This window comes from Capsicum annuum, chromosome 4 (assembly GCF_002878395.1).
Source record: "Capsicum annuum cultivar UCD-10X-F1 chromosome 4, UCD10Xv1.1, whole genome shotgun sequence".
NCBI lineage: Eukaryota > Viridiplantae > Streptophyta > Magnoliopsida > Solanales > Solanaceae > Capsicum > Capsicum annuum.
Window position 1 is genome coordinate 191,505,152 of NC_061114.1, and position 11,367 is coordinate 191,516,518.

Sequence of the window (11,367 nt, forward strand, 5' to 3'; positions counted from 1 at the left end):
TATATATATATATATATATATATATATATATATATATATAAATCAGTTTCTCAAGTATCATGCCAGTACATGGGTTAGCTTGAGATCACTTATGGTTCTAAGCACCACATTAGGACTAGGGGTAGTCTTGGATCATGATAGAAACCCTAGAAATCCTTTCCAAAACAAAAGGGAAAAAATAGTCAGTAGCCACCTAAGGTGTCACTTACGTGCTGTTGGTGGAACCTATGCCACATAAGTGACCAATCTTCAAGTCTATAGTATCTCAACTTCATCTTACTTTCTCTGACTCCTACGAGGCATGGGTACTACCTACGTCCCGTAGGTTGGTCCCTTGTAAGTGACAGTAAAATTCTGCATCTTCAACATCTCTAAACTCCAACCTTCTGACACTTACACTCGTAGGTAACTTACGCTAAGTAGGTGCCAATGTTGGTAGTCCAAACTTCAGGGTTCAATCTCTTTTCATCTGTTTAGCTCCCAAAATTTGGTTTCTTGCAAAATAAGACACAAAACTCATCATATCTCCAAAAATAGGCCAAAGTACTTGCATATTTCTCAGTTCTAAGCTTCGAAAGTAGAATAAAATCATGGCATATCAGCAAGCTAAACTAGCTACCACATTGACATATTGGTGGGACTCAGATTGGGCTACCTATTTTAACACAAAAATATCTATCACTATATATATGGTCAAATTTGGTGATTCTCTCATATCATGGAAGTCCAAGAAGCAACCAAATTATATCCAAAAGTTCAACTGAAGCTGAGTATAGGGGTATAGTATCTGCTTTAGCTGAGGTTACTTGGTTGTTAGGTCTTTTTACTGAATTAGGAGTCTCTGTTCAGAAGCCTGTTGTAATTCTTAGTGACAGAAAATCAGCTATCCAACTAGTTGCAATCCTGTGTTCCATGAGAGAATAAAGCATATTAAAATTGACACACTTTATTAGAGACAAGATCAAAGAAGGTCTGATTCAACCATCCTACATTGCAACTTAACATCGGGTTGCAGACATTCTCACGAAAGGATCAAGTCATGCCCAACATCAACACCTGCTAACCAAGCTTGGTGTGCTCAATATTTTGCACCCTGTATCTTGAAGGGTTGTGTTAAAATGCACTGAATAGATGTACACTATATTGATATATTTCACAATCACATAGACAATTACAATTACTGTTCTGTTGATTACTGTAGCTCTAGTCTGTTATGATCAATGTCACAGTTAATTGGTTAAGTTGACTTAGTTGATTAGTTAGTTGTTGTGAGTTGTAAATGAGTTGTTACTTAGCTGTCAATTAGAGTTAGTTAGAAGATACTTTTTGGTTTCTCTTCCTCAGCTATATAAGTTGATATGAGGAAGTTATTCTGTAACTCTATAACCATGATCATTCAATAAGATTTTTCCTTTTTTTCTTTTCATGAGTTTAAGCTGAAGATGCTCAATTTTCACATTCTTAAATAATTTTTATATTATTATTTTAATTTAAGTATTCCGTTTTTGTTTAATTACCAAAAAGGGTGGGAGAGGGGATTTCATCTTCGATACAAAGCGTGTGCCACTTTAAAGGACAAATTTAAGATGAATTAAACAGAAGATTTAAGGCCCATTTGGACATGATTTCAAATCAAATCAGTAAATCACAAAATCTTATGTTTCTTTTATAAATAAATATTTATGATAAATGTTATTACAAAGTTTCAAATACACATAATTTTAGAAAGATCACGTGATTCAAAAGATCAACAATAATAACTAGTTGTTCCTTAATATAATCCTTCTACATGGTACAAATAATTTTGTCATAATATATAAATATGACCCTAAACTTGACACCAAATTATAACTTTGACTTTAAACTTTGATAGTGCACAAATATGACCTTTAGCTATTCAAAACTGCACAAATATGACCTCCGGTCCTACGTGGCAAAACGTGTGTTCAACACGCAAAATTGGGTGTGTCCAGCGTAAAATCTAAGGACATAATACGTAAATATGACCCTAAACTTGACACCAAATTATAACTTTGACCTTAAACTTTGACAGTGCACAAATATGACCATTAACTATTCAAAATTGCACAAATATGACCTTTAAATGACTTTTCACTATTATTTTTCATTATTTTCTTTTGTCATTGCGGAAAAAGAGCAATAATGAAGATTTATTAATTAGGTGGGTCAGCCTCATACGAAAAAATCGTGCGGGTATATATATATTATAAAGCAAAGGGCAAATTTATGTTATATAATATATCTAAATATAATTTATTTAAATGTTAAATTAAAGATGAAACTATACTAATAATAAAAAAAAATTATAGTTTTAATAAAACGCTATTAAATGAACGTTATTAAGGATAGTAGTAGTAGTATATTAAATTAACGTTATCAAAGTAACGTTATTAAAATGTTAGTATTAAATTAAAGTCATCAAAACGTTATTAAATTAATGCAGGGGCAGACCTACGTGGTTGTCATGTGTTTCACTCGAACCCACTCGGTAAAAATTTACGTTGTATATATACGGTAGAAAATCTATATTTATGTACGTATATTAATGTTGAACCACATGAAACAAGGCACTTAAATAGTCCAGTGGTGTTATTTGTTCTTCTTGGGCGCTTCCTTCAGCCTACTGCGTGGGTTCAATTCCTTCTAGTGTCTTTTTTTTTAATAAAAAAAACTAGGTGTTGCTGCTATAGAAATAAATAAATAAATAAATAAATAAATAAAAATAATAATAATAATAAAAACGACATCGTTTGAACACAAAAAGTAAAACTTTGACAGTGCACAAATATGACCTTTAACTATTCAAAATTGTACAAATATGACCTCTCTCCAAGTCAGCCCTTTTAACGATGTGGCATCGTGTGATTGAATGAGCTTTCCACGTAGGCACGAGTGAAACTAACGCATGGAGTTGTAAAATCGGAGGTCATATTTGTTCAGGTTTTGAATAGTTAAAGGTCTTATTTGTGCACTATCAAAATTTAAGATCAAAATTATAATTTGGTGTAAAGTTTAGGGTCATATTTATGTATTATAATCTTTTTACGTCAAGCATGGTACCATTTGGTTTGAACTTGAAACTATTATTTGGACATCATGGAAGGTGACAAAAAGATGCAATACGATGCACACAATTATGACTCCACCTTTAAGACAAAAAGATGCAATCTTCCAAGTGCAACATAATTTAATCTTTGACATCTTCTTTGAAAGCTAAACTTGTGGAGAGAACACTACACAAATAGAGGATAGAGATAAGATTATGCAGTGGTCGTACTATCTTATGGTTGAATTTGTAATCATCCAACAATTATTTATCGCAAAGAAAAAAGGGACTTACCATTTAGAATTATCATTAATCCTGAAACGGAGAAAGAATGATATCTTCTATAATTTCGAAAAATTAATTTAATTTGTATGCGTCGATAGTGTAGAAACTTTTCACGTTATCAGTGAATGTTAAGTTACTGTATTCTTCATGTTATCAAAACAAAATTACCATAGACATCAAAATGTTGTTTGCGTCACATTAACTTGACGAAGTGAATACATTTGTATACTTTTATATAGAAGTTAAATATAATACTTTATAGCATTTTGAAAGGATGCCTACTTTTCAAAAGTGGCTTAAAAGAGTAGCCGTCGATCATTTGATTAGGCTGAAATTGGAAATGGATGAACTTGAAAATTAGATAAGCTTTACAGTTTAAAATTTCGATTGAAACATTGAAATTTTTGGATAATTACTATAAATCAGGCTCACACATTTAAACTATATTCTTCCATCCTTGTCGCAACTTTTATACCTCTTTCGTCCATACGTGGAGCACATTTTTTAATGATCTATCTTTCACTCTTAAATTTGAAAAGTATTTTTACTATCTTTAATTAAATAAGTACATGTTTATATAATTTCTTAGTTACATAAGAATCTCACTCATCTTATAAGTAGGTAAGGAAAACCATAAACATCTTCTTGATTATGTTAAACATCTCTTATTTTAAAGAAATCTAGAAGGGTAAAATATCGCTTAATATGGACAGGGAGTATTAAATACAAGCAGGTTCCCCTATAAATTCTCAAAACTTTCTTGAATTATTGCCTATTCAAGTACAACCATCCATTCTCAATGATGGAGATATCTTGGGTTTTCATAGCATTGGGTGCATGGATAATAGCATTAGCTTTTCTGTCAAAAAAGTTCAACCATCCCAAAAGGAAACTACCACCAGGTCCAAGGCCATGGCCAATTATTGGCAATTTGAACCTGCTTGGTTCACTCCCACATGAGTCTTTGCACCATCTTTCACAAAAATATGGAGATTTAATGCTCCTTAAGTTCGGTTCCAAGCCTGTTCTGATAGCATCATCTCCAGAAATGGCTAAAGAGATACTGAAAACACATGATGCTATCTTTGCTTCTCGTCCTGCATTAGCTGCTGGTAAGTACATTAGCTATAACTACTCAGACATGACGTGGGCACCTTATGGTGCACATTGGCGTCAAGCTAGAAAAATCTACCTAACCGAGATATTTAATCCAAGAAGACTTGCTTCATTAGAGTATATTCGTGTTGAGGAAAGACGAATTTTGATTTCTCGTCTTTTTCCTCTCTCAGGAAAACCAATTATGCTTAAAGACCATCTACCTCTATTTGCTCTTCAAACTATAAGTAGGTTGGTTATGAGTAAAAAGTACTTTAGTGATCATTATGATCAATCAAACTCGGATATTTCAATAGTATCATTTGAAACACTGCAACGGATGTTGGATGAGTGGTTTTTTTTTGGTGGGGCGATTAATCTTGGGGATTGGGTACCTTGGCTTAGTTGGTTTGATTTTCAAGGGTATGTAAAGAAAATGAAGGTGTTAGGAAAGAATTTGACAGAATTTCACAAATATGTACTTGAAGATCACAAGGCAAAGAGGGAAGCAGAGAAGAATTATACTCCAACGGATATGGTTGATGTTCTGTTGAACCTTGCTGATGATAATCTTGAAATTAAGCTTACTACTGATAGCCTGATGGGATTAATACAAGTACGTTTACTTATTTTCTCCAAAACTATAACAATAGTATTTCATGACTATAAGTTAGACCATATTTTCTAAATTTGTTTTAATACTTGTGTTTTTTGCTAAATATCAATGGCAGAATTTGCTAGTTGGTGCAACAGATACTTCAGCATTAACAATAGAATGGGTATTTCAAGAACTTTTGAGGAAACCAAACATCATGGAGAAGGCATATCAAGAACTTGACAGAGCCATTGGAAAAGAACGATGGGTAGAAGAAGAGGACTTCTCCCAGATACCTTATATAGATGCCATAATCAAAGAGACATTTAGACTTCACCCTTTATGTACATTGCTTCCTCCCCATTACTCTATCGACGATTGTAATGTTGCTGGTTATGACATACCAAAAGGGACAACTGTTTATGTAAACGCATGGTCCTTAGGAAGAAATCCAAAGTATTGGGATAGGTCAGAAGAGTTCATGCCAGAAAGATTCATAGAAAATGACATTGACATGAAAGGGCAGAACTTCACACTATTGCCATTTGGTTCCGGAAGGAGGAGGTGCCCGGGGTATAGCCTTGGTATTAAGGTTGTTCAAACAACACTGGCTAATTTGTTGCATGGATTCAATTGGAAATTGGCAGGAGATATGAAGCCAGAAGATATAAGCATGGAGGAAACTTATGGATTAACTACACACCCAAATAAGCCGATATCTATGATCATGGAACCAAGACTCCCCCTCCATCTTTATTAGTACTTTAATTTATTCAGCTCTTATAATCTTGCTAGCATTAAAACAAAGTTCCTTACTAGTTGTCGTAGTACTACCTTGTAGCTTCTTGTGATTCCATTCTTCTACTATCTATTGTCTGTATTTCTGGTAAGACTGTTCTGATACTAGCTATTGTTTTGTTACTATCTATTTTCTTTTAATTTGTAATTTCATTACGTCATTTTCTAGGTTGTTTCTTTCTAATCTATCGAAAACAACATTTCTACCTCACCTCTGAGGTCGTGGCATCAGGCATGGTCTAAATGTGTGTACTCTATTCTCTGCGGTCCTCACTACGTGGGACTACACTACATATATTGTTGTTGTCCATAATTTGACAAAGCAACATTTTCTTAAAATGCTTTGCTTTTACAGTTTTATTTCTTATATCCTATAAAAATTTCCGGGGCGGCTCAAAAAAGTTTGTGGCCAAAAGCGAAAAATTAATTTGAGGCCTTACAAAAATTAAATGAAAATTTAATAAAATTTATTTTGAATTTTTTTTTTTTTTTTTTAGCTTTTTGTGTGACTAATTCTTATATTGTTAGTTTTATAATTATTTTATAATTGATAATATAGTTAATTGTTGAGATATATAGATTCTAAAAAACAATTATAAACAAAATGCACTTATAAAATAAAAATATCTAAAGTAGCAGTTTTTGATGAAAAAATTGATAAGTTTAGATTTAAAAAGTTGAAAACTTAATATCTAAATATAACCATTTGCAGAATAATTGTTGAAACACTTGAAACGTGAGCAAAAAAATAAATAAAAAAAGAACACCAAATATCTTAATTCAGTCGCATCCTTTAGCTATTATATCTTACTAAACCTTATATTATACAATTCTTATATCTTACTGAAAATTATATCAAATATTTTATATTTAAGTTATATATATATATATACTAGTTTAATCGCACGTGTAAGTTTGATTATTTAAAATTTAATGATTTTATCTTTTGCGAAGATTTTAATAAAGTATAAATATTCAAATCAATTTTCAAAAATCTTTCACACTTTAATATAATAATATAAATACAAACATATACTAATATATGTTTTACCAGTTCCAAGTGGATGATGGATCATCACATTTGCGTGTGCGTACCTCTTTCCCTTGTTGCCACAGGCTAAGAGAGACGCGTCAATTTGAACCATATTTATATTACGATTTTTTTTATATTTAAAATATTTTCTTATTTTTAGTGTCAAATCTTTACAAATTTATTGATTACATTCTATTACTTACTTAAAACATTTAAAAATCTGGAACTTCTTGATTTTTTCTTATACTAATAGTTTTATATTTATTTTTAGATTTTTCAAATCTTCTTAAAATCAAATTTAATTGATTTAGAATTCTTAAATTAATACAAAAAGTCGCAGTTGTCATTAATTTTGATGATTTTTAATAGGGAAAGGTTTTACCATAAATATATTTAATTAATTTTCAACTCTTGAATTAGAAAAAGATATTGAAATTCTGATGTCTTCTAATAAGGAAAAGTTTTACCATAAATATATTTAATTAATTTTAAAATTTTACATATTAGGAAAAAATAGTGAAAAGGACAATTTTGTCTAAAGCAAATTCTTTTAATGAAAGCAAAAAGTTAATTCACTTTTTTAAGGGTCTTTACACTTTTAATATTACTAGTCAATAGTACATGCTTTGCACGTGTACCTCATGTTATTTAATAATAAATATATGTTAACAGAAGAAATTATTGGATACATAATTCGAAATAGAAAAAAATTATGTAGTGTAAAATTTGTATAAATCTAAACACATAAAAAGAAAATGAAAGTAGCTAAACTTTCTTGATATGGATTTTGAAAGAATAGAAAATTTAGCACTCCTAACTATAAATAGAGTTGAAAGCGAAATTCTTATTTTTTTAAGAAAATTACACAGATATTAAAAAGAAATTGCAAATTAGAACTCTACATCCATTAATTATTATATTCAACTCTAATACATTGTCAAAGACAAATAAAGCTAATTAACATTTTAATTTTATTTAACCCCCTCCTACAAAAAAAAAGAAGATAGTGTGCTAATATATCACCTATCATAAGTTATTTTTACTGTAATTTCATGAGAATATATGTAAATAATTAATTGGGAATATCAAATTTCATATCGTTGATCCAAATAAAATTTTCATGAAAGAAATAGTAAAATTACTCTATCAACCTTAATAAAAAAGAATAATAATAAATCCGATCATAAGAGAAAAAGAAAAATACAAAATATTGATTACAATAATGGAAGTGATGTTTTCTGAATGTATTTTTAACTCTAATTTCATATATATATATATATATATATATATATATATATATATATGCGAACTTACTCAATTCTCTCATTTAAGATGTAGATATAGCCCTTATCTCATATCATTTTCGAGTACCCTTAGTTAAAGTAAAAAAAGTCAATAGAAGTCCAACAGAAGTAACAAAAGTACAAGAAATAACGGATAATAACAAAAATAATAAATAGTAATAAAATAAAAACGACAACAAAATAATATGATAATTGAGATATCAGAATAATACGATTAAATCTAACCTTTACACAAAAATTCCTCAAAGTCCGATCGAACATCCATCTACCACCTATAAACTACAAAAATATAATACAATATATTGAGATGACATAACGATATAGTTAAATCTAATTTTTATATAAAAAGTTTCTCAAAATCATCTTCCATGTATATTAAGAAGAAAAATTAAGTGAACAAAAACTATAACAAAACAGTACGATAAATGAGATATTAAAATAATATGATAAAATTAAACCTTTACACCACAAAAATTTAAAAGTTTGATCAAAGATTCATATATAATATAGGCTTGAAATTGATGAAATTACTATACACCACACCTTCAAAGCTCATCGAAAAAGTAGTTATAAGAGTATCTTCGCCACCAAAAAGCTCATCAAAGAAATAGATAAGAATATCTCCGCTATCAAAAGTTCCTACATCCGACAAAAATATAATAAAAATATCGTGACAATTGAATTGTAATTGTAATTATAATTAGCAATTATATCACATTGAATTCACAAAAGATTTAAGGAATTGACATATTTCAAAGGGAGTTCGGGTGTACAAAGAACGCTGAACAATTTACTTTAATAGAAATTTCATTTATTTAAGGTAAAATTTTAATTAATTTAAAAGTATTAAATATTATGATTTCTTGCATAGAATAAATAATCAAATCTAAAGAAATTATCAATAAAATTAATTGTGAATTTTTTTACATAGCGTGGGGGAATTTTTTGACCCCAGTTGTTATTCTCTTTTCCTCACGTAGACCATTTAGGATTTAATTTTGTTTACCCATTACAATATTTTTTTTTCAACTATTATTCTGTTTTCCTTTTTATCAATTATTATTCAATTTTTTCTATTTTTCTTACTTTGAAATTTTACAACTTACTTCTTTTAGGATTTTACTATATACTACTACTACAATCTCCTAAAAAGAAGAAAAAAAGGGACTCTAATTTAGTTGGTAACAAATAACTACAATTAGCTATAATTTTTATTAAGTTAAGAATTTTAAATATTAATATAATAATTAAACATCAATTAATTTTTTAAAAAAGTAAAAAAAATAATTTTGTCTATGGTAAATCCATTTAATGAAGGATAAAAAATACAAATCATATTTCAAAGAATCTTCACACTTTTAATATATTGTAGATGTAGATAAAAAATTTAATACATAAAATTTAGTGTATTTTAGTGTCATAAATATAAAAAATAATTAAATTCCTAAATAAAAGAGAAGATCATAATATTATCATGAGTGCAATCTTTATTGAGTGAATCTAATAAAATTATTAACATAAAATGGCTCATGAAAAGACTTGAATATATATATATAAAAGGATATGAGACGCCTACCTTTTCGATGTTGGTGTGCAGGTCAATGTGCAGTGCTCTACATGATTCCAGGAGGTAACGCCAGTAGCTGAGCCAAAACCCTCGCCATCCTCTTAGAAAGTTTCACCATGCTCTTTTGTCGGCTGGACTTGTAAAAACTACAATTCTAAGAAATTTTTCATAATGAAAATCTTTTTTCATGAAATTATTTTGAATCTCTTTCTATTACCCTTTAAATAAAATCACCTTGAAATTTTTTTTCTATTGGATTAAGATAATAATTTACATGAAGCAAAATTTAATACCATTATTATCCTTCATGGAAAATTGAACTCCAACAATAATTGAATTTGCAACTGTGTCAACTTAATTGAATTGCTTCATCCAATTCCTAGTTGGATACCATCGAACATACAGACTAGTACATATTAATTGAATTACAGGAAATAGAATTATAAATGGAATACAAATTAATTTAAAGAAGGTTTTCCATATAAGAGGTTTTCCATATAAATGCATAATTAGACTTCTTCTCATATATGACTTCTACAAATTAGACTTTCTCATATATTAATTGAATTAATAATAAATTAAGAAAAATGGTAAAAAGACGATTTTGTCTATTACGAATATTTTTAATGAAGGGCAAAAAGTTTAAATCTCTTTTCTAAGGGTTTTCGCACTTTTAATATATAGAGAGAAAGAGAGCGCTTAACTAATACTTGAATTCGAATAAATTAGAAAAAAAATAAAAATTGAGTTAGAGGACATATGAGAAAAGTTAATGAAAAAAATAAAGCTTTGGAAACAAATCAGTGAATAAGGAATGGAAGTTTAAGAATGGTAAACAAGTAATTTGACCTAAAACCAAAATATAAGTATTTATATTCAGCCTTTTCCATTTAAAGTACAGACAATATCTTACCTGTTATAAAACAAGAAAGATTAAAGAAGAAGAATAGAGAGTAATTCTTATTTTTCGTTCTTGAGGATGATTTACAATGTAGGAAACCCTTCTATTTATAGGAAAAATTTACTCCTAGTTTCTGACTAAAAGATAGATACTTTAAATACTGATAGATATCAACTACATCTTATTAGATCTTGATAGATCTTATATATATTCTTGATAGACATTCACTATAATGTAAATACATTTATAACACTCCCCCTTGAATGTCTAATTGATAATGTGCCTCGTTAAAATCTTACTAGAAAAAACCCAGTGGGAAAAAAATTTAGCGAAGGAGAAAGAGTACACATCGCTAATAATACGCATTTCGACTGCCTCATCAAAAACCTTACAAGGAAAACCTAGTGGGACAAAACCTTAAAAGGAAAAAAGAGTACAACGCGTATTTGCTCCCCTGATGAGAATATCATTGAACTTTTGCGTCCCGATCTTGTGCATCATCTTATTGAAAGTTGGAGTTGAAAGAGACTTGGTGAATAAATCAGTCATAATGCCACTTGAATAAATCTGTTGCATGTTAATATCATCATTCTTTTGTAGCTCAAAAACTTTGATGAAGTGTGCTTTTTTCTATCTCCTTTTATGAATCCTCCACTAAGATGTGCTATGCATACTACATTATCTCTGTATAAGATTGTGGATACATTGTCACATTTTAAGCC

At 29.4% G+C, this 11,367-nt stretch overlaps 1 protein-coding gene across 2 annotated transcripts; it reads left to right on the top strand.

The window, feature by feature from the left end:
* The first annotated feature begins 4,011 nt into the window (after nt 1–4,011).
* On the top strand, nt 4,012–5,966 carry LOC107869591 (cytochrome P450 71A1). 2 transcript variants are annotated; one of them, XM_047410425.1, is made up of 3 exons: nt 4,015–4,464; nt 4,936–5,063; nt 5,179–5,966. In XM_047410425.1, exons 1-3 carry the CDS (start codon nt 4,152–4,154, stop codon nt 5,800–5,802), a joined length of 1,065 nt encoding a protein of 354 aa, XP_047266381.1. In that variant the 5' UTR covers nt 4,015–4,151; the 3' UTR covers nt 5,803–5,966. The 2 variants fall into 2 exon arrangements, with proteins under 2 accessions (XP_016571586.2, XP_047266381.1); XM_016716100.2 differs by having other exon boundaries at nt 4,012–5,063.
* Nucleotides 5,967–11,367: the final 5,401 nt, after the last annotated feature.